Below are 24,427 nucleotides of genomic sequence, written 5' to 3' on the forward strand. Positions count from 1 at the left end.
GGACAAAGGATAAGATAAAGGGAGGAAAGATCAAGTTTCACATGGGAATGGATCAGCCAGAGCAGAGGCATCTGTGTGTCAAAGGAAAAACTGGTAGAAATTTAATTAGAACCCCGTTTTCTGTCTTGTGGCTTTGCTCCTATCACTTTGCAAACTGATATGGATAAAACCAGTAGTAAATTAAGTGAATACTACAGGTTCAGTTTGGAAAATTTGGAATTCCTAAGAGGATCAATTCATTTTATCTTATCTGGTTTACAGTAGTCATTCTAAATTTTTCATATTTCACAGTTATATTCTCCACTGCTGATTTCCAAGAAGGAATTAGGAAGCTCTTTGGTTGAAGTATATGTTATTAGCAGACTTCATTGTGTGTTTGCTTAATAAGGATACATGTATAAAAATTGATTGTAGCCTTTTTATTTATCTTTGGGTAGAAATTTATTAAGGTAGCCCTTGTTTTTAATGCTGAAATTGGATTATAGACAGTTTCTTTAGTAACTATTATTTCTTTTAGTATAAAGAACGATATTGACTTTGCTAAATGAAATAATTAGATACTTGTATATCTAGGTTATATAATGGAATTAATATTAGTTGACACCAATTTGAATATACTTATATCCTATATCTTGATAATTTTTATTCTGGTGCCATATCTCAGGTTTGTTTCACTTCCTGCCTAAGGTGGCATTTAGCAAGTAGGAGGCTATTTTTTTTCCTTTATTGTCAGAATTAGCTTTTAGATGGAATGAGGATATACCATTGGACAGAAGGTAAGGTAAATATATGTGGGGAAAACATGTGAAATGGGGCCAACTTTCTCATCAAGCCCCAGGTAGGCGTTGGCAAATCCAGTGTAGTTCTAGATTGTAATGGACTACATGGAACCCAATTTCTCTGGTGTAAACAATTGCAGAGAAAATTTGTTGTGTTTTCCAATATTATATACAGAGCTAGTTAATTCCAGGAATTATCTGAGACATTCATACAGTTATTTGGGAAATATATGTGAAAATCCTAAATAGCAAGGAGACACAGGCAGAAGTGAACCAGTTGAGTTACCTGGTTCCCTCAATAGAGGTTGCCAGCCTAACACCAGATATTGTCACTGGAGCATTTATGGCTTTTGACCCTAGTAAACAAGTAATAATAATTATCAAACTTCACTGGCTTATTGGATTTGTATATAGCTGGATGTTCTTTCAAACAGATATAGTAAAGCTATGACTGGGTTAATAGTCAGCATTTAACATGCTAGTGTGATTGTGTACTCTTCTTTCTTTTCTTTGGGACTGAGGTCTTTGGGATCCAGGCTTCAGTTCTACAAGACACTTCCATCCAGATTTTCAGTATCAGACCTCATCTCTTTGGGAGACACAATAGAATTTCCCATTGAAAAGTGATAATTCTTAAATACATTTTCTGTACAAATGTACAATCTGGATTTACTGCCTAACTGCCTGAACTTAAACATTAATGTTACTTTACTTTTCAGATATTTACAAGTTTCCTTCAGTGACTTACTAAAGGAACTTAAAAAGAAGGATGTAGAGATTTCAGTACTTTTACTAAAAGAAAATTTTTTTGGACACTCTATCTTGATTTATAGAATTATCTCAGAATCAGCCAACACCTCCATTGAGTCCAGAATTGCCTGGGAGTTGCCGGAAGGAGTTCAAAGAGAACAAAGAGCCTTCTCCAAAGGCAAGGCGCAAGCGAAATGTGAAGATCAGCAGCGTGGCTTTGGAGTCTATGCATTGGCAAAATGACTCTGTCCAGATCATAGCAAGTGCCAGTGATTTAAAAAGCATGGATGAATTTCTCCTGAAAAAGGTACCCTGTGCCTGCTCAGTTAGGCCCCTGAGCAGCTTTGACTGTGGAATGCTTGTGTATCAGGATATGCCCCCTAAAGGATATATGCTTCAGTAAGTTAGAGCATCTGTTTCTTTACCAGGAAGGTGCAAATAATAGGATTCATATGAGTTAGACTGCGTAGACAGGATTTAAAGTTTTAGGCTTTACTGTTGACTTCAGTTTTACTCTAACTGTCATGTTGCATTCTGTATGGGAAGGTGAGGCTTGTCATTGCACACTTTGAGTTGTCTTTTTGGTAGCAGAACTGTGGAATCATACAATGTTAGAAGGGACTTTAGAAATCATCTAGTAGTAATAAAACTTTGGCTACCTGGTCATGCTTTTTTCTGGGTCCCATGATAGTTTGCCCTTTCAGGACGGTCATTGTTGAAGAAACAGTATGTGTCCAGAGTGGCATTCACTTCTTTTCAATTTAGTTGATTGTGTACAAAATCTCTTTCTGTGGTCCCCAGATGAATGACCTAGATAATGAAGACAGCAAGAAAGACACACTAGTGGATGTTGTATTTAAAAAAGCTCTGAAAGAATTTCGGCAGAATATCTTCAGCTTTTATTCATCTGCATTGGCGGTAAGTTAAACTGTGTCAGGAGATACTCAGAAGTTCAACATATGAAAAATTTGACAATGCCATAAAAAATAATACAGGGGCCATGTTCAACTAGAGATTTCTCCAGTGTCTTCTTTTTGTTTTAGGGATAGATAGGGGAAAGCATACTGACTGACCTCAGATTAATAGCATTCTCAAATTTCCTTGAGCTGTTGTTTTTTTTTTCCCCCGTTATAGGTTTATTTTCATCTTAAGGTATTGAATTCAGATATTCTAGGTATGATTCTTTTTCACCCAGTGGCTCTTTACTATTTTGACTTCTCATGATCCTTTTAGCTCTGGCTCCAGCTTCTAATTCTCATTTGTGTTGGAATTACACTTTTTTATTCAGTAGAATTAGAGCAGTTTATGTTCACCAATTTCTATACATGAGTTTGTATCACTTTCAGATTTACCTATACTTTCATATGATGTTGGTCATGGTTTAGAAAATTTATTATTGGTGCTAAAGTATATAATAATTAATGCTTTTGATCTATAGAATCTTTATTAATATCTCTGAATTGTCATATTTATTCTATAAAAAATAATTTGTATTTAATTGGTTTTTCTTTGTTCAACCTGTAATTTAATGTGTAAAGAGAAATCAGGAGAACTTTCCTATGTATATTCTACTCAGTATAAGATTTTTTTGCCTTTTAAAAATAGGAACCATGCAGTCTTAGAGAGCAATAATTTCAAGACCATAATAAAGTAGTAATCAGGCTACGGCAAATGACTAGGTTTGGGTAGAGACAATGTTGGCCATATTTTTCTAATCTTGCTAACTGCTTGTCATGCTTCATACGTTTATTTTCTAGGTTAGGGACCAATATACTTTGTATCACATAGGAAGAGCCAACGTTATGAAATAGAGCTTAATAGTGGTTTCTAACCCTGGATCAAAGAGGTTCAACTTATAATTCTGAGGAGGTGAAAGAGAAATACATTTTAAATGTATATAATACGTTTTGGTCACTTAAATCCTGTCTTTTTCTTTCTCATGAAGACTCCACACCTCATTTAAATAAGTTAAAAGGAATTCCATGTAGATTCCTTTGCAAGAAATATGATGTTATTCTAAGCATGTCATTCTTCTTTGGAAAAATGAATCAAAGTAAAGGTTGCCTAATGTTTCACTAGGCAAGAATTCAGGTATTCACTTTTTCAGTTTTAGAGTGGAACTATCTAAACAAGGTTCATTTCTGGGGATAGGTAATTAAGAGGGAGGCAAATAATCTTTATAGCTAAATATAGTTAAAAATTCCCAGGGCTTTCTCCAATTATTACATTGTTTAAACTGTTAGGTATTTTACTAAAATTTAGCAGGTTTTATTCTGCAGACATTCCATAGTAGAGTGGGAATTTACAAATACCACATGACCTCATGGACATGCCCATTAGAAAGTATATCAGGATCCTAATTTTTATTCAAAATAATTACCCAATAAAAATTGAATCAGTCTTCTATATATAAAGAATTTCTTCATAAAACCTTACATTTCTTCTCTTATTGCTTATTAGATAGATGATGGGAAAAGCATACGGTATAAAGACCTCTACGCACTATTTGAACAGATTTTGGAAAAGACCATGAGGCTTGAGCAGCGTGATTGGAGTGAATCTCCAGTCAGAGTTTGGGTCAACACTTTTAAAGTGTTTTTAGATGAATATATGAATGAATTCAAGACTCTGGAATATATACCCACAAAGGTAAATATATTTTGATTTCTAAAAGGATTCAGTTATGAATTCTTCTTAAGAGCCTGGGACATCTGGTATTTGAGAAAAACATTACAGTGAACATGTCAACTACTTTAGCACTACTTTAGATCCAGCAAACTCCAGTCTATCCTAAAAGTTCATCAGACTGTATTATCAAAGCCTTCTGCCATTAATATATTCTTCACTGAGCTAAAATGTAATGTTGTGCCATTAAGATTATACCCTCAGCTTTGATAGAGGTCAGTACATAAATTTCCTTTCGAAAAACAGTGGTTAAAGATGTGATTAGTTGTATCATCTAGTGGCCTTTATGTAAGGACCCACGGATTATATTTCTCCTTGAATTAGGTTTTAGGAAAATGTATGTTTCTGAATATCTATATAATAGTAATAATAAACTTTATTTATTGAGTACCAGGAATTATACTAAGTGTTTGATATTTTATTTACTTCTTGCTTCAGCCCTATTAAATAATTATTATGAAATTCTTATTACAGAAGAGATAGTAGGCTTAGAGAAGGTTGTCAGTGTGTTTCCTTTCAGTACCCCAACTGAAATAATTAGGTATCTGATTATTGGGTAGCAGGAATACTGTTAATCCTTTTTATTGTCTCCCATTTTATTTTCAGTTATTCTGATTTATGTATATTTAGATTTATAAAACATTTGAAATCATTTTGAAGTAATCAGATATAAATAAATCTTTGAAAATTCTTCTGTTCTACATCTAAGTTGGGGTCTTATGTTATGCAGAAGAAGATTCTTATTAGGCTTATTCTGCCTTTGTTTGTAATTTTAAAAGGTTAGATTGAGATTGTTCTCCGCTATGGCTAACAGGAAGCGCCATATGTAAAAGAACTTTTCCATGTCCCAGATGATACCTTTTAAAAAAAAAAATTTCTTTTTATTTATTTTTGCCTGCATTGGGTCTTCGTTGCTGCGCGTGGGCTTTTCTCTAGTTGCGGCGAGCTGGGGCTACTCTTTGTTGTGGTGCGTGGGCTTCTCATTGCGCTGGCTTCTCTTCTTGCGGAGCACGGGCCCTAGGCGCGCGGGCTTCAGTAGTTGTGGCTTGCAGGCTCTAGAGTGCAGGCTCAGGAGTTGTGGCGCACGGGCTTAGTTGCTCCGCGGCATATGTGGATCTTCCCAGAGCAGGGCTCGAACCCATGTCCCCTGTGTTGGCAGGCGGATTCTTAACCATGGCACCACCAAGAAAGTCCTCCAGATGATACCTTTTGTTTTTTAATTTAATTTTATTTATTTTTTTATACAGCAGGTTCTTATTAGTTACCCATTTTATACATATTAGTGTATAGATGTCAATCCCAATCTCCCAGTTCATCCCACCACCAGCCCCGCTGCCACTTTCCCCCCTTGGTGTCCATACGTTTGTTCTCTGCATCTATGTCTCAATTTCTGCCCTGCAAATGCCTCATCTGTACCATTTTTCTAGGTTCCACATATATGCATTAATATACGATATTTGTTTTTCTCTTTCTGACTTACTTCACTCTGTATGACAGTCTCTAGATCCATCCACGTCTCTACAAATGACACAATTTCGTTCCTTTTTATGCCTGAGTAATATTCCATTGTATATATGTACCACATCTTCTTTATCCATTCGTCTGTCGATGGGCATTTAGGTTGCTTCCATGACCTGGCTATTGTAAATAGTGGTGCAATGAACATTGGGGTGCATGTGTCTTTTTGAATTATGGTTTTCTCTGGGTATATGCCCAGTAGTGGGATTGCTGGATCATATGGTAATTCTATTTTTAGCTTTTTAAGGAACCTCCATACTTTTCTCCATCAATTTACATTCCCACCAACAGCGTAAGAGGGTTCCCTTTTCTTGACACCCTCTCCAGCATTTGTTGTTTGTAGATTTTCTGAAGATGCCCATTCTAACTGGTGTGAAGTGATACCTCATTATAGTTTTGATTTGCATTTCTCTAATAATTAGTGATGTTGAGCAGCTTTTCATGTGCTTTGTGGCCATCTGTATGTCTTCTTTGGAGAAATGTCTATTTAGGTCTTCTGCCCATTTTTGGATTGGGTTGTTTGTTTCTTTAATATTGAGCTGCATGAGCTGTTTATATATTTTAGAGATTAATCCTTTGTCTGTTGATTTGTTTGCGAATATTTTCTCCCATCCTGAGGGTTGTCTTTTCGTCTTGTTTATGGTTTCCTTTGCTGTGCAAAGCTTTGAAGTTTCATTAGGCCCCATTTGTTTATTTTTGTTTTTATTTCCATTACTCTAGGAAGTGGATCAAAAAAGATCTTGCTGTGATTTATGTCAAAGAGTGTTTTTCCTATGTTTTCCTCTAAGAGTTTTATAGTGTCCTGTCTTACATTTAGGTCTCTAATCCATTTTAGGTTTATTTTTGTGTATGGTGTTAGGGAGTATTCTACTTTCTTTCTTTTACATGTAGCTGTCCAGTTTTCCCAGCACCACTTATTGAAGAGACTGTCTTTTCTCCATTATATATCCTTGCCTCCTTTGTCATAGATTAGTTGACCATAGGTGCGTGGGTTTATCTCTGGGCTTTCTATCTTGTTCCATTGATCTATGTTTCTGTTTTTGTGCCAGTGCCATATTGTCTTGATTACTGTAGCTTTGTAGTATATTCTGAAGTCAAGGAGTCTGATTCCTCCAGCTCCATTTTTTTCCCTCAAGTTTGCTTTGGCTATTTGGGGTCTGTTGTGTCTCCATACACATTTTAAGATTTTTTTGTTCTAGTTCTGTAAAAAAAATGCCATTGGTGGTTTGAAATGGATTGCATTGAGTTTGTAGATTGCTTTGGGTCGAATAATCATTTTCACAATATTGATTCTTGCAATCCACGATCATGGTATAGCTCTCCGTTTGTGTCATCTTTGATTACTTATATCAATGTCTTACAGTTTTCTGAATACAGGTGTTTTACCTCCTTAGGTAGGTTTATTCCTAGGTATTTTTTGTTGTTGTTATTGTTGAAGTGGTGAATGGGATTGTTTCCTTAATTTATCTTTCTGATCTTTTGTTGTTAGTGTATAGGAATGCAAGAGATTTCTGTGCATTAATTTTGTATCCTGCAACTTTACCAAATTCATTGATTAGCTGTATTAGTTTTCTTGTGGCATCTTTAGGATTCTCTATGTATAGTATCATGTCATCTGCAAACAGTGACAGGTTTACTTAAGCTTTTCCAATTTGAATTCCTTTTATTTCTTTTTCTTCTCTGATTGCCATGGCTAAGACTTCCAAAACTGTTGGATAATAGTGGCGAGAATGGACATCCTTGTCTTGTTCCTGATCTTAGAGGAAATGCTTTCAGTTTTTCACCATTGAGAATGATGTTCACTGTGGGTTTGTCGTATATGGCCTTTATTATGTTGAGGTAGGTTCCCTCTATGCCCACTTTCTGGAAAGTTTTTATCATAAACAGGTGTTGAATTTTGTTGAAAGTTTTTTCTGCATCTATTGAGATGATTCATATGGTTTTTATGCTTCAATTTGTTAATGTGGAGTATCACGTTGAATTGCATATATTGAAGATTCCTTGCATCCCTGGGATGAATCCCACTTGATCATGGTGTATGATCCTTTTAATGTGTTGTTGAATTCTGATTGCTAGTATTTTGTTGAGGATTTTTGCATCTATAATCATCAGTGATATTGGTCTGTAATTTTCTTTTTCTGTAGTATCTTTGTCTGGTTTTGGTTATCAGGGTGATGGTGACCTCATAGAATGAGTTTGGGAATGTTCCTTCCTCTGCAGTTTTTTGGAAGGGTTTGAGAAGGATGGGTGTTAGCTCTTCTCTAAATGTTTGATATAATTCATCTATGAAGCCATCTGGTCCTGGACTTTGTTTGTTGGAAGATTTTTACTCACAGTTTCAATTTCCTTACTTGTGATTGGTCTGTTCATATTTTCTCGTTCTTCCTGGTTCAGTCTTGGAAGGTTATACCTTTCTAAGAATTTGTTCATTTCTTCCAGGTTGTCCATTTTATTGGCATAGAGTTGCTTGTAGTAGTCTCTTAGGATGCTTTGTATTTCTGCAGTGTCGGTTGTGACTTCTCCTTTTTCATTTCTAATTTTATTGATTTGAGTCCTCTCCCCCTTTTTCTTGATGAGTCTGGTTAATGGTTTATCAATTTTGTTTATCTTCTCAAAGAACCAGCTTTTGGTTTTATTGATCTTTGCTATTGTTTTCTTTGTCTCTACTTCATTTATTTCTTCTCTGATCTTTATGATTTCTTTCCTTCTACTAACTTTGGGTTTTGTTTGTTCTTCTTTCTCAGTTCCTTTAGGTGTAGGGTTAGATTGTTTATTTGATATTTTTCTTGTTTCTTGAACTAGAATTGTATTGCTATAAACTTCCCTCTTAGAACTGCTTTTGCTGCATCCCATAGCTTTTGAATCATCGTGTTTTTGTTGTAATTTGTTTCTAGTTATTTTTTGATTTCCTCTTTGATTTCTTCAGTGATCACTTGGTTATTTAGTAAGGTGTTGTTTAGCCTCCATGTGTTTGTGTTTTTTACGTTTTTTTCCCTGTAACTGATTTCTAATCTCATAGTGTTGTGGTCAGAAAAGATACTTGATATGATGTCAGTCTTCTTAAATTTACTGAGGCTTGATTTGTGACCCAAGATGTGATGTAGCCTGGAGCATGTTCCATGTGCACTTGAGAAGAAAATGTAATCTGCTGTTTTTGCATAAAATGTCCTATAAATATCAATTAAATCTATCTGGTCTATTGTGTCATGTAAAGCTTATGTTTCCTTATTAATTTTCTGTTTGGATGATGTGTCCATTGGTGTAAGTGAGGTGTTAAAAGTCCCCCACTATTATTGTGTTACTGTCGATTTCCTCTTTTATAGCTGTTAGCATTTGCCTTATGTATTGACATGCTACTGTGTTGGGTGCATATATGTTTATAATTTTTATATCTTCTTCTTGTATTGATCTCTTGATCATTATGTAGTGTCCTTCCTTGTTTCTTGTAACATTCTTTATTTTAAAGTGTATTTTATCTGATATGAGTATTGCTACTCCAGCTTTCTTTTGAGTTCCACTTGTATGGAATATCTTTTCCATCCCCTCACTTTCAGCCTGTATGTGTCCCTAGGTCAGAAGTGGGTCTCTTGTAGACAGCATATACATGGGTCTTGTTTTTGTATCCATTCAGCAAGCCTGTGTCTTTTGGTTGGAGCATGTAATCCATTCATGTTTAAGGTAATTATCGATATGCATGTTCCTATGACCATTTTCTTAATTGTTATGGGTTTGTTTTTGTAGGTCCTTTTCTTCTCTTGTGTTTTCCACTTAGAGAAGTTCTTTATCACTTGCTGTAGAGCTGGTTTGGTGGTGCTGAATTCTCTTAGCTTTTGCTTGTCTGTAAAGCGTTTGATTTCTCCATCGAATCTGAATGAGATCCTTGCTGGGTAGAATAATCTTGGCTGTAGGTTCTTCCCTTTCATCACTTTAAATATATCATGCCACTCCCTCTGGCTTGTAGAGCTTCTTCTGAGAAATAAGCTGTTAACCTTATGGGAGATCCCTTGTATATTATTTGTTGTTTTTCCCTTGTTGCTTTCAGTAATTTTTCTTTGTCTTTATTTTTGTCAAATTGATTGCTATGTGTCTCCAAGTGTTCCTCCTTGGGTATGGGACTCTCTGCGCTTCCTAGACTTGTGTGGCTATTTCCTTTCCCATGTTAGGGAAGTTTTCCACTATAACTTCAAATATCTTCTCTGGTCCTTTCTCTCTCTCTTCTCCTTCTGGGACCCCTATAATGTGAATGTTGTTGTGTTTAATGTTGTGCCAGAGGTCTCTTAGGCTGTCTTCATTTCTTTTCATTCTTTTTTCTTTATTCTGTTCCACAGCAGTGAATTCCACTATGCTGTCTTCTAGGTCACTTATCTGTTCTTCTGCCTCAGTTACTCTGCTATTGATTCCTTCTAGTGTAGTTTTCATTTCAGTTATTGTATTGTTCATCTCTGTTTGTTTGTTCTTTATTTCTTCTAGGTATTTGTTAAACATTTCTTGCATCTTCTCGATCTCTGCGTCCATTATTTTTCCGAGGTCCTGGATCATCTTCACTATCATTATTCTGAATTCTTTTTCTGGAAGGTTGCCCATCTCCACTTCATTTAGTTGTTTTTCTGGGGTTTTATCTTGTTCCTTCATCTGGTAAATAGCCCTCTGCCTTTTCATCTTGTCTATCTTTCTGTGAATGTGGTTTTTGTCCCACAGGCTGCAGGGTTATAGTTCTTCTTGCTTCTGCCGTCTCCCCTCTGGTGGATGAGGCTATCTAAGAGGCTTGATGGGAGGGACTGGTGGTGGGTAGAGCTGACTGTTGCTCTGTTGGGCAGAGCTCAGTAAAACTTTAATCCACTTGACTGTTGATGGGTGGGTCTGGGTTCCCTCCCTGTTGGTTGTTTGGCCTGAGGCAACCCATCACTGGAGCCTACCTGGGCTCTTTGATGGGGCTAATGACAGACTCTGGGAGGGCGCACACCAAGGAGTACTTCCCAGAACTTCTGCTGCCAGTGTCCTTGTCCCCACGGTGAGCCACAGCCCCCACCCCCGCCTCTGCAGGAGCCCCTCCAACACTAGCAGGCAGGTCTGGTTCAGTCTCCCCTCGTGTCACTGCTCCTTCCCGAGTCCCCATGCGTACACTACTTTGTATGTGCCCTCCAAGAGTGGAGTCTCTGTTTCCCCAAGTCCTGTCGAAATCCTGCAGTCAAATCCCACTAGCCTTCAAAGTGTGATTCTCTAGGAGTTCCTCCTCCCATTGCCGGACCCCCAGGTTGTGAAGCCTGACGTGGGGCTCAGAACCTTCACTTCAGTGGGTGGACTTCTGTGGTATAAGTGTTCTCCAGTTTGTGAGTCATCCACCCAGCAGTTATGGGATTTGATTTTATTGTGATTGTGCCCCTCCTACCATGTCATTGTGGCTTCTCCTTTGTCTTTGGATGTGGGGTATCTTGTTTGGTGAGTTCCAGTGTCTTCCTGTCGATGATTGTTCAGCCGTTAGTTCTGGTTCCGGTGTTCTCGCAAGAGGGAGTGAGTGCTCGTCCTTCTACTCTGCCATCTTGAACCAATCTCCAATACCTTTTTATATTTAGCTCTAGGATGGAGAGTTTTCTAGAGCCAAAATATGCAAAGTGCAATCTTTGAAATTAATAATCAGGTAATTAATGTTTAAAATAAAATAATCATTTAAACTAATAATGGTGTGGCTTCTGGGCAGAACTGAGGTTTAAAAAGATAATTTCTAAAGTATCCTTCCATTCTGTTGCTTTTATGAGCACTGTGTTTTACTAAACATAAATTTTTTTTCTCACATATGCTTACTAGCACTGCACGTTTCCTCTTGAGGAATAAAGAGCTGCTTATTTCATTACCTGTTGAGCAAAAATCTCAGCATTTGCAAAGAAGTAAGAAATTATGTTAGTCTTTGTTATATCACATTTTCTGTATTTCTTTCCAACCAGGTGCCAAAAACAGAGAGAAAGAAAAGAAGGAAAAAAGAAACTGATTTAGTAAGTTGTAATCTATTTTTTTTATGTTACTAAAAAGTAATTTTTTAGACCACTAGTCTGAGCTGTATCGTAACAGTATTTCTGTGGAAATATTTAAAGTATAAGTTTATCAGATGCCTAGGGGGTAATCATTTACGTCTTTACAAAGATTTAGAATGACAAATGTGTCTTGAATTCTTTGGCTTGACTTGTTATTAATGGTGGCTTCCTAAAATGGTAGAAAACTGAAATGTTTACTCATGAAAAGTACAAATATGAACCCTTTTCAGAAGTAGGGGTAGGGAAGGAGTTTTTTAAGGAGCTCTCCCTCCCTTCTGAGGAAGATGAGGACTATTTAGGATTTTACAAATGTAAGTCCTAATTCAAGAGACATTCCCAAAGGCATTTGAGCATATTTTACCATTGTTCATGTTTTTATCTTTTGTATTATATGTCTCTATTGCATACTTTACCATAATCTCTGCAATTGCAAGGATGAGTTAAGCCCTAGAGGAGCTCATAATCTGCTAGTGAAGGCAGGCATTTAAAAAATTACTACTTTTAGATGTGATAAGTATTATAGTAGATAGTACAAAGTGCTGTGGAAATACAGAAAGAGAGAATGAAGGAATACTTTACAGAAGAAAAGATGTTTTTGCTAGTTCTTATCAAGTGAGTAGTAGTTTAGACAGGCAGTATCTAGCCAGAGGGAAAGAGTATGTCCAGAGACACATGAGTGAAAAACCTGACATGTTGAGCCAGTAGCTTTAATAGGCTCAAGTATTGCATGTTTATGTGGGGGTGGCTGGAAATGTAGGTAGAACTCTGGCCAGCACTCCATCTCCAAAATGCATCTAATATCTGACCATTTCACACCACCTACACTGCTATTACAGTAGTCCAGTAATACTATATGTTGTCTCATAATTGATCTGCCTTCTTATATTCTTCTCCCCTTACAGTTTTCTACATAATAGCCATAATGAACATTTAAAAACAAAAATCAGGTCATGTTCCTCCTCTACTCAGAACTCTCTAGTGACTTCTAGTGTTACTCAGTGTAAAACTCAGAGTTCTTACCATGCCTACAAGACTCGACATGATCTTGACCTTGACCTCTCTGAGCTTCATTTCTTCCCACTCTCCCCCTGTTCCCTCTGCTTCAGTTGCATTTGCCTCCACCACCTTCTCCTCTTTCTTCCCAAGTTGTTTCCCCTGCTCGTCCTGTCTTCCTCCATTTCCCCTGAAAATGTTAAGCTTTAGGGCCTACAGAACCTGGATTCACCCCTGCCAATGGTAAATTCTAATCCTAGAATATTTATTGTTAACCTTATTAATAAATCAGGATTATAAATCATCCCCTATCACTTGTAAACCAAATTCTAAGGTTTTTTAGATCATTGCTTGTCACTTTTCCACTGTGTGTGTTAGAAGCATGATCTGACTCTATTTTAGCATGATCTTACCTGTTAAAGAGTTTCTTCCTTTACATGGAAGGAAAAGGAATCCTTAAAGTAGGATATTTAAGCCCTTAGCCTGGCTTACTTTTGTTCACCAATGGAGAAACTTCAGACAACTTAATCTTTGAGTCTCAATGTCCTCATGTATATAATGGGAGTATATATTATATAAAATAGGAGTAAAATAGAATTACATAAAACAGGTGTAATGTCACCCACCACTGAGGATTTTTGATATTGTGTATGAAGTAAAGCGTAGGGAAGGTGGAGGAGTAACAGGAAGGCACCTGTTATTTAACAGGTAGTGTTTAGGCCTTCTATACATTTTAAGCCTTATAAGAATAGTCTTTTTCATATCAATGAGGAAAAGAACAATACCTTGAGATAAAAATGAGTAAATATGACATTAAAAAAAAAGAAAATTCATTAATTCAACTGCTATTATATTTCAGGGCCTGTGATAAGTGCAGGCCATAGAAAGAAATGTTAAGAAATATATGAATAAATGTTTATACTTAATAGTATTCAAATTAAAATGAAACAACAATGATTTTCTACTTTGTCCATCTATGAGCAAAGTTAAATTAGTTACCTAGTTTGGAAAGATAAAGAAATATATAGATTTTTTTCAATACTGCAGATGGGGTTATTTGCATAACCTTCTTGGAGAAGGTACTTTAATAATGGTGTATTAAAAGCCTTAAAAATATTAAAAACAAAACCAAAAAACCTTTGACGCAGCAATTCCGCATACAGGAATTTATCCAGTGGATATATCAATTTGTTCACACTGACATGTACAGGCTCTTTATTGAAGAGGAATTTGTAATAAATAAACGTTTTGAAAACAACCTAAATCAGTAAGGAAATGGTTAAATAAATTAAATACATCTATATAATATAATACTGATTGGCATTAAAGTAAGAGAAACCATTCTTCAAGATGTTTTATTAATTAAAAAGAGCAAAGAGCCAAACACTATATAGAAAGCTACTATTCGTATATTTTTAAAAAACCAAAATACATTTATAACTGTACACACACACACACACACACACACACACACACAATATCTGAAAGTATGCACAGGAAACTGGTATCAGTGATTATTTCTATAAGAGGAACTAAACAGTTGGAATTCAGAGGTGAAAGAAAGGTTTTCATTGTATTCTATTTTGTACCTTTTGATCCATTTAGAATAAAGTAATTTTTTAATGAAACTAACTTAATATTAAGAGTTCCAGTAGAGGAAAATAATGTGCATGTGTGTGATTCACAGTTTCATTAAATAGAAGGATATCTGTGTGATAAAATGTCAATATCTGGAAATATTTGAGACATCACAGAGCCAAGGTCATATTATAAAGCTGTGGGATGGATGAACTGTGAGTTAGATCTTTTTCATTTAGTTAGTTGGTTATTTGATTAATTAAGACAAAAATGACTACTAACACTCCCCTAAATGTATGTATGTATGTATGTGTAAATGTGTGTATATATGTATTTATTTTTAAAAATTGAGATATAATTGACATATAACATTATACTACTTTCAGGTGTACAACATAATGATTCAGTATTTGAACTATACCATATAGTTACCAAAATGGTAACAGTACCATTTTATAATCCCACCTGAAATATCTGAGGGTTCCAGTCTCTCCACATCCTCACCAATAGTTAGTTTTGTCTAGTAGTTATAGCTATTCTAGAGGGTATGAAGTGGTTTCCCATCATGGTTCTGATTTGCATTTCTCTGGTAACTAATGATTTGAGCATCTTTTCATGTGCCTCTTGGCCATGTATACTTCTTTGATGAACTGGCTATTCAATATTTTGCCCATTTAAAAAATTGAGTTGTCTTCTTATTAATACAGTTCTTCCTGTATTCTAGGTAGAAGTCCTTTATCAGATATACGATTTGCAAATATTTTCTCTGAGTCTGTGGTTTATCTTTTTATTTTCTTAATGGTACTTTGAAGTAAAAGTTGTAAATTTTAGTGAAGTCCAGAACAATGGATTTTAATGTTACAGAATATGAAGAGTTGATTGGTGTGGTTTTAGATTCCATATTTCAATTAACCTTTAAGTTACCATTTGCAGAGTTTTAATATTGTGTCATTTTCTGAAAGGACAATTAAATTATTTTTCCATTTTCGAATTTCATATCTGTATGAAGCTGAATTTTCTTCATATTTTTCAAACTTAATTGCATATTGCCACCAGATTGCGTACAGAAGTGGATATGAGAATCCAGTTGTCCTTTATTAAGCCAGACATCAAAGAGGTTTACAAAAATGTAAAACAGTACCCCTCTTGTCATTACTTCTTTTGTGTGTTTTATTTATTTATTTATTTATTTTTGCGGTACGCAGGCCTCTCACTGTTGTGGCCTCTCCCATTGTGGAGCACAGGCTCCGGACGCGCAGGCTCAGCGGCCAGGGCTCACGGGCCCAGCCGCTCTGCGGCACGTGGGATCCTCCCGGACCGGGGCGCGAACCCACATCCCCTGCATTGGCAGGCAGACTCTCAACCACTGCGCCACCAGGGAAGCCCTGTGTGTTTTAAAGATACAGTTGTTTTTCATTAAAATGTTACTTATGTTAACATGGAATATGTTTAATGATAATTTTAAGTGAATTGGATAGTTAAATTTTTTTTAGTTTTAATTTCTAACTCATAACTCATATAAGTAGAAGTATCTTGAGATCATCAGTAATTTTCAGAAGTGTGAAAGATTCTTGAGATTAAAAATAAAAATTTGAGAACCACTGCTTTTAATTTAACATGCCAATTCAGAGTTGCATAAGACAGCTCTTAAATGTTTATAGCATTGTTTTCTGATTTTCATATAAGTTGGTTTTGTCTCTACTAGATTGTTCACTTTTTGAAAGCAGGGATCGTATATTTTACCTTTATTTTATTTCTCAGATCATAATTCCCCTCCTGGAATAAGTACCCAATGAAGACAACAGGGAATTGAAGGATTTCCCATTGCCCGACATGTTAGGGCAGCATTTACTGTGTTGGCTTTAACATAGATAGCTATATTTTTTCCTTCAGGTAGAAGAGCACAATGGTCACATCTTTAAAGCCACCCAGTATAGCATCCCTACATACTGTGAGTACTGTTCTTCTTTGATATGGATAATGGACCGAGCCTCTGTTTGCAAATGTAAGTATGAGAGTTCTTTGAGGAATTTTTTAACCACTTGATATTTCTGTCTCCATGAGTTTTCTTAAATCTTCTTTAACATTAAGGAATAATTTCACACTCCCTAATTCTTTAACTTCATTTCTCATTATAGTTCCCTTTACCTACTCTTTGTTGGCAAATAAGATATTTTGGTGTTCTTTGGTTACTGTACTTGCAGCTCACTCCATCTGAAATGCTCTCAGATGTTAGTATGACATACTACTTCAGTTGATTCATGTCTCCACCCTCCTATCTAAAATGCCACCCTGTCCCCCAATTCTCTATCCCTTTACTCAGCTTATCTAGTCTTTATAGTAGTTATCACCACCCAAGATGATGTTAAGTATTCATTTGTTTTCTTGTTTGTCTGTCCCACTAGAATGTGTTCTCTGTAAGGTCAGGAAACTTATCTGTCTCTTCTGTATACCTAGAAGTATACAGAACAGTTCTGGCACATTGTAAGTTTTAGTAAATATTTATTGGGTAGATGGACCTGTAGATGGTTGGATGAATTAATGAACAAATTCTTAGATTATAACCAGAAAGGTACTTTTTTCTACTATAATTCTTTATCAGAACCTTTAAATCCTAGAATGTGAGTGGAGATTTTTTGTGGGTCAGCTTGGTTCTGGCTTACAGAGGGTCTTTAGCATCTACTCCTGTCATTCCATACATCTATCCTGGTGCTTTTAATAATTTTGTGAGTCTTTGTTTACTAGTGGGCCAGAACTGAATAAAAGAAATATTAGGAAGGGTTGTGTCCAGTATGACAACAAGGATGGAAATCATGTTCACCATAGTGAAATCAGCACTTGGATATTGCTGGATATGTTCACTTGTTCTATGGTTCAAAAGTGGTTTTCTTTTTGTTTTATTATCAGTAGTCTAAAAAAATTGCAGTGAAAGTGAAATTGGGAGTAGTTTGCCATGTACTTGACTGTTTAATGTTAGTCTGATTCCTGTAGGTTTGGTATGATTTTCTCTGTGATCTGAAACTGAAAATACAAAGAATCTGCTTTTTTTTTTTAATGACTTGGGAGGGTTTGGTTTGATTTCTTAACAGCATTAACTAACTTTTTTTGTGCTTATACTGGTGATTTCACCAGTACAATGGTATGGTCTCCCCTCCTTGATCTTGGCTTTGAAAACCCCTCAAGTCATGCTTTAGAAGCTCAAGAAGGATATTCAGGTGTTGATGTGCAGGAGCCAAAGCTGGTGTACCAAAATGATGTAGGCCAAGTAGTTTCTCCATATTCTCCTCTCAGCGTGCCCTTTGCACCTACTGCTGCCAAGCCACCCTGTTATCTCCTGCTCCGAGAAATTATTTCTGCTCTTAACTTCTTCCTTATCTCATCTTCCCAATCACTACTGATATTCTTCATGTTCTGGTTCCTCAGAGCTCTATTCTGGACCTTCTAGGGTAGTAAATAAGGCCTTTCTTATATCTTAGTATGCTACCAAATTTGTTTTTATTTTAGTAAAGGTCTTTGACAGTAATGCTTTTCTTACCCATTGGAATGATTCTTAATAGGTATTTCTTTCATTTTAGCAGATCGTAGAACAAATTTAAGAGGGGAACATGAGCACTAGTTTGTGAATCAGACCACAGAGATACATATTCTGCTGGAATATGGTGGGGACAAGGGAGGAGGGGTGGGCAATCTTGAAAGAATAAAAAGCTTTTTCATAGACAGTGGTTAGAAATTTTAGGTATGTTTTTCAACTTCATTTTTCTGAATTGAATGAATTAAGACAATTTTTCATTCTAATACCTTACAAAGTATATGTATGTGATACTATAGCAGTCTCAGCTTTAAAGGAAAAAATTTATGCTCAGAATAAAGCAGTAAACTTATTAAATTCTTGTCACTGATGTACAGACTTCTGAAAATGCTACATTCTTAACCTATTTTTCAGTATGCAAGTATGCTTGTCATAAGAGGTGCTGTCTGAAAACCACAGCCAAGTGCTCTAAAAAGGTAAGAAGTTATCATCTATGAGTAATAAATAACAGGTCTGTTGGTTTTTCGTGCCTTGTAGAAAGAAATCAAGGCCTCTGATGATTTTATAGAGTAGCAGTTTTCAAACTTTTTGGCCACAAATCACAGTAAGAAATACATTTTATATCATAATCCAGCATACACATATAGAGGGATGTGTATATATAACTGAATCGATTTTCCTGGAACTATATTTACCTTTACTACATGGGAACCACTAAACTGATTTCACAACCGACAACTTATTAAACCACTTCTTTTAAAGGTTTCCTACTTCTTTAAACACTCGTAAGTGTTTCTAGAAATTGTCTTGAAAGTGGTAGGCTACAATTAAAGATTTTAACATGAACAGTAAAATTCACCAGATAGTTGGTGTTTTTACATATTTCTACTTGGATACACAGACAGATCTAAAAGATACTGAACATGTACTCTGCTACCTTTATGCTTCAATGAAGCAACAATTTTGGAAATATTTCAGGCTTTTATTGGTGTATAATCACATCTTCTTATTTATTAGTCACATATAATTTTAACAATACTATGCAAATCTGAACTATAATAAAATGTGTGTGCATGTTTACAGCCCTTGTATATAGTTTGCATCTGTTCCAAATCAGTAGACAAACATGGCAAAGTACAAAGAGAAATTTGACAAAGGGCTTAAAATACAACAAAGGTGGGCCATCTGCTTCCAGCTAAGACGAAGTAGCTTCTGGCAGACTAATATTCATGCTGAGAACAGCTGAAAAAAGTCTGTTGCCTAGCATTAGAAAGCTGCCCAGGCAAACTGAATTTAGGGGCCTAGATCCTACAGAGAAGAGAATTACAGATCGGTGAATCTATATCTATGAGATGTTTCTCTCCTACTGGGAGTTTGTCAATTTTTGTTGTAGGGTGGGAAACCAAGATTCTGGGCAGAGGGCCACACTTAAGAGTCAGAGAGGCCATCAGTGCTCTTAGAAATCTGATAGAGTTATAGAGACAAAAGTTGGAGTTTGGGATTGCCAGGACTTGAGGGACCATGATCCAAACATATAGAGAAGTGAGCCTGAAACTCAGAGGTTTTTCCCTCAAGGCGTTTTCTGAATTCTTAAGCTGCACAGGGCAAGAGGCTAAGAAGCTCAACAGAAAAGCAAATTAAGAGTATTTTGCAGTCTCACAGTGTCAAAGAGAGAAAAATTGGACTTGGATGACCCACCTTTGAAAAAGGACCCTAGTCAATACTCTAGACTCTTCAGTGAGACCTGTGAAGAGGTATACCCCAGGAAGGAGGATGAAGTATTGATAGCATTGATCAACTAGGTTTTATAAAAACTGCAAGGCAGTCCTTGATTGGATTAAGATGATCTCTTCCTTTTTCTAGCTACCCACCTACAGAGAATAGCATGAATTCTCTCTAAAGAGAGATAACATTGTTGAGAGCCTTTACAATTTGTTCATATATGAAATTAGACATTAAGAAATGAGACTAAGAAATAAACAGTATCTGTAGACTCATAGATGACCCATTACTGAATTCAGACATGTACTTAAAAAATTTTTAACTAATATGTTTAGATGCTCGATAAAAAGATTTAAAATGGGGCTTCCCTGGTGGTGCAGTGGTTGAGAGTCCGCCTGCCGATGCAGGGGACACGGGTTCGTGCCCCAGTCCGGGAAGATCCCACATGCAGCGGAGCGGCTGGGCCCATGAGCCATGGCCGCTGAGCCTGCGCATCCGGAGCTTGTGCTCCGCAATGGGAGAGGCCACAACAGTGAGAGGCCCGCGTACCGGAAAAAAAAAAAAAAAAAAGATTTAAAATGTCTTTTTTATCATAAAATTGAAATATATATATATAAAAAAGAGCCAAATGGAAATTATAAAAATAACAAATGCAATTGAAATTGTAAACTCAAAAGATAGGTTTAACAGTGTATTGGCCATAGGAGAAGAGAAGATTGGTGAGCTGAAAAATAGATAAGTAGAGACATCCAAGCATGGAGAGTAAAAAGAATGGGGAAATACAGAAATAAACATAGAGACATATGGAAAAGGATGGAAGTTTCTTAAATGTGTGCAGTTGGAGCCCAGGAAGAAAAGAGAACAAGGGAGAAGCAGCATTTTAAGAGCTAATGGTCAACACGTCAACCACTTTCAACCTAAAGTGGGATAAATGCAAAGACAATCATACTAGATGAATAGTCCTCCAAATGGAAGAAAAGGAAAATTTCTTAAAAGCATTCAGAGGAGGGAAAGAAATAACCGCTGCTAAAGGAGCAGTGAAAAGACTGACAACTGACTTATCAGTAGAAATGATGGAAGCCAAAAAGACAGTGGCTTGGCATATTTTAAGTGTTTTAAGAAAATAAAGCTAACTCAGAATTCTGTACTTGTTGACAGTAGCCTTCCAAAGTGAAAATGACGTGAAAACACTCCAGACAAAAACTCAGAATTTGTCATCAGCAGACCTGCAATAAAAGAAATACTAAAGATTCTCCAGGCAGAAGGAAAATGATCTCAGATAGAAACAGAAGTACAGGAAGGAATGAAGAGCTATGGAAAGAGTAAATAATATGTGTAAATATAAATGAATATTGACTAAAAACAATAATAATGTCTTGTGGCTTAAAATATAAAGAGAATTAAATTATGTGACAACACCACCACCAAGGTGGTTGGGAAAATGAAGTTAAACTATTCCAAGGTCCCTGGATTATCTGAGAAGTGGTGGTACAGTGGTTAAGAATCCGCCTACCAGTGCAGGGGACACGGATTCCAGCCCTGGTCCAGGAAGATCCCACATGCCGCAGAGCAACTAAGCCCGTGTGCCACAACTACTGAGCCTGTGCTCTAGAGCCCATGAGCCACAACTACTGAGCCCGCGTGCCACAACTACTGAAGCCTGCACGCCTAGAGCCCGTGCTTCACAACAAGAGAAGCCACTGCAATGAGAAGCCTGCGCACCACAAGGGAAGAGTAGCCCCCGCTCGTCACAACTAGAGAAAGCCCGCGCACAGCAACGAAGACCCAACGCAGCCAAAAATAAATATATTTGACTTAAATATGTTATAAGTATTTGTTGTAGTCTTTAAAGTAGCCACTAAAAGAATAGCAAATGAATATAATAGCTTAAAAGCTAATAAAGGTGGGAAAATGGAAAAACAAAAAATACTTGATTAATCTAAGAGAAGATGAGAAATGAGAGAAACAGAATCATAAATCAGGTCAAAGAAAATAAATAGTGGATTGATAGATATAAGTCCAAATATATTGGTGATTACATTAAATGTTAATAGACCAAATACTTCCAATTAAAAGACTAGGTTAGGGACTTCCCTGGTGGTCCAGTGGTAAAGAATCCGCCTTCCAATGCAGGGGACACAGGTTCGATCCCTGGTCAGGGAGCTAAGTTCCCACATGCTGCAGGGCAACTAAGCCCACATGTCACAACTAGAGAGAGAAAACCCACACACCACAACTAGAGAGAAACCCAAGCTCCGCTACGAAGAGACCGCATGCTGCAGCGTAAGATCCCCCATGCCTCAATGACCTGATGCAGCCAAAAAATATATATATTAAAAACAAAAAGAGACTAGGATAGGGACTTCCCTGGATGTCCAGTGGGTAACACTCTGTGCTCCCAATGCAGGGGGCCTGGGTTCGATCCCTGGTCAGGGAACTAGATCCCACATGCATGCCGCAGCTAAGAAGTCCGCATGCCACAACTAAGAAGCCCACATGCCGCAACTAAGAGTCCGTATGCCACAACTAAGAAGTCTGCATGGCACAACTAAAGATCCCACATTCCGCAACAAAGATCCCATGTGCTGCAACTAAGACCTGGCGCAGCCAGAATAAATAAATTTTTTTAAAAGACTACAATAAAACCAACTGAAAAATCTCAATGATATGCTATTTACAAGAAACATACTTAAATATGTTTAAAAAAAATACAGAAGGTTGAAAGCAAAAGGATAGATAGATATAGCATGCAGAGACTAACCAATAGAAAAGTGGTGTAGCTGTAATAATACTAAAATGTACTTTAGGATGACAAACATTACTTCAGGTAAAGGTGTTTCATAATGATGAAATGGTCAAGCCATTAGGGAGCTATAAAAATTCTAACTTTAGAAGAGTCTATTACTATAGCTTCAATACCTGGAAGACAAAAATTCAGTAAGGATGCAACTGATTTAAAAAACACACTTAAAAATCTTATCTACTTGGGGCTTCCCCGGTGGCGCAGTGGTTGAGAGTCCACCTGCCGTTGCAGGGGACACGAGTTCGTGCCCCGGTCCGGGAAGATCCCACATGCCGCGGAGCGGCTGGGCCCGTGAGCCATGGCCACTGAGCCTGCGCATCCGGAGCCTGTGCTCCGCAATGGGAGAGGCCACAACAGTGAGAGGCCTGCGTACTGCAAAAAAAAAAAAAAAATCTTAGTATTGAACCCTGCATCTTACAACTGCCTGAATACACAGTCTTTTCAACTGCACATGGAACATTTGACAAAATTGATCATATGTTGGGCCATTAAACAAGTCCCTATAGATTTCAGAGGATTGAATATTTTGAGAGTATATTCTTTGACCAGAATAAAATTAAGCTATAAATCAACATAAAGGTAACTAGACAATCCTCAAATGAAAATGGAAAAATATTTTGAACGAAGTGATGAGGAAAGTATGACACAACGAAAGTGTGGGTATAGCTAAATTTGTGATTAGAGGAATATTTATAGCTTTAAGTATTTATTAATATACATTAATAATATATTAATGTACAATACATCATAATACACATTAGAAAGGATACAAGGATAGAAATTATGTAAACTTCCATCTGTCGAAGGTTGGAAAAGAAAACCCAGCAAATTAAACCCAAAGGCAATAGAAAGAAGATAATAAAGTTAAATAAATGAAATGAAAAACATTTATACAAAAGATAAAAAGCTACAAAGCTAAATTTTAGTTCTTTGAAAAGACAATGCATAAACTCTTAGCAAGAGTGATCAATAAAGAGAATTTTTAAAAAACCAAATCATTCACAAGAAGAAAAACATACACCGCAGATACTGCAAACATTAAAAGGAAAATGAAAGGCTATTATGGACACGTTGATGCTAATAAATTTGACATTTTAGATTAATTGGGCAAATTCCCACAAAAACACAACTAAGTTAAACTAACTCAAGGAAAAATAGAAAATATAAAGAGTTATATCTATTAAAATAGAATCTGTAATTGAAAAAGCTTCTCACAAAGACATCTTCAGGCCCAGATGGTTTTGCCGTTGAATATTTCCCAGTGTTTAAGGAAGAAACAACACCAGTCTTTTACAGACTCTGCCAGAGAATGGTAAAGAGTAAATACTTCAGTACTTTTTTCCCAAATTGACGAATGAAGATAGTGAAACCTTGAAGTCAATCATGAAAAGGATAAAGGAAAATTTCAGTTCAGGCTGTATCATAAGCTTAGATGTAAAAGCCTTAACCAAAATGTTAGTACATTGAATCTGTGCTAATGACAGATGAAAAAAAAAAGACTTCATGATAAAGTTGGGTTTTTTTTGTTTTTTGGGGGTTTTTTTGGCGGTACGTGGGCCTCTCACTGTCGTGGCCTCTCCCGTTGCGGAGCACAGGCTCCGGATGCGCAGGCTCAGCGGCCATGGCTCACGGGCTCAGCCACTCCGCGGCATGTGGGATCTTCCCGGACCGGGGCACGAACCCGTGTCCCCTGCATCGGCAGGTGGACTCTCAACCACTGCGCCACCAGGGAAGCCCGATAAAGTTGGTTTTTAATCCATAAATGCAAAGTTGGTTTATGGAAAAAATCAGTTTTTTTGAAAAAATCATTCAAAAATCAGTTGATGTAATTCACCATATTGAACTAATAAAGAAAAAAATATGGTCATCTCAATAAATACAAAAAAGTTCTAGATAAATTTCAAAAAACACTCACTATTCAAAGAAAAAAAAATCAATCACAGAGTGGAAGAAGATATTTGCAGCTTGGATCTACAATATCTAAAAAGCATCTACAAGTCAGCAAGAAAGAGATGGTCAACTCTGTGGAAAAATGAGCACA

The 24,427-nt window shown here is 36.6% G+C and overlaps 1 protein-coding gene across 8 annotated transcripts in view; it reads left to right on the top strand.

The window, feature by feature from the left end:
* The window catches only part of MYO9A (myosin IXA), a 269,595-nt gene that overhangs the window by 209,457 nt on the left and 35,711 nt on the right, over positions 1 to 24,427 (top strand). For all 8 annotated transcript variants that reach the window (XM_022579925.3, XM_022579928.3, XM_022579929.3 and 5 more), the window contains 6 exons: positions 1,613 to 1,836; positions 2,331 to 2,447; positions 3,990 to 4,178; positions 11,675 to 11,722; positions 16,226 to 16,337; positions 18,276 to 18,337. In XM_022579925.3, coding sequence (XP_022435633.1) covers positions 1,613 to 1,836; positions 2,331 to 2,447; positions 3,990 to 4,178; positions 11,675 to 11,722; positions 16,226 to 16,337; positions 18,276 to 18,337 — 752 coding nt within the window. The remainder of the gene's footprint in view (positions 1 to 1,612; positions 1,837 to 2,330; positions 2,448 to 3,989; positions 4,179 to 11,674; positions 11,723 to 16,225; positions 16,338 to 18,275; positions 18,338 to 24,427) is intronic.

Source organism: Delphinapterus leucas, chromosome 2 (genome assembly GCF_059928025.1).
Source record: "Delphinapterus leucas isolate spDelLeu-1000000601 "Yukka" chromosome 2, BTC_Dleu_Yukka2, whole genome shotgun sequence".
Lineage (NCBI taxonomy): Eukaryota > Metazoa > Chordata > Mammalia > Artiodactyla > Monodontidae > Delphinapterus > Delphinapterus leucas.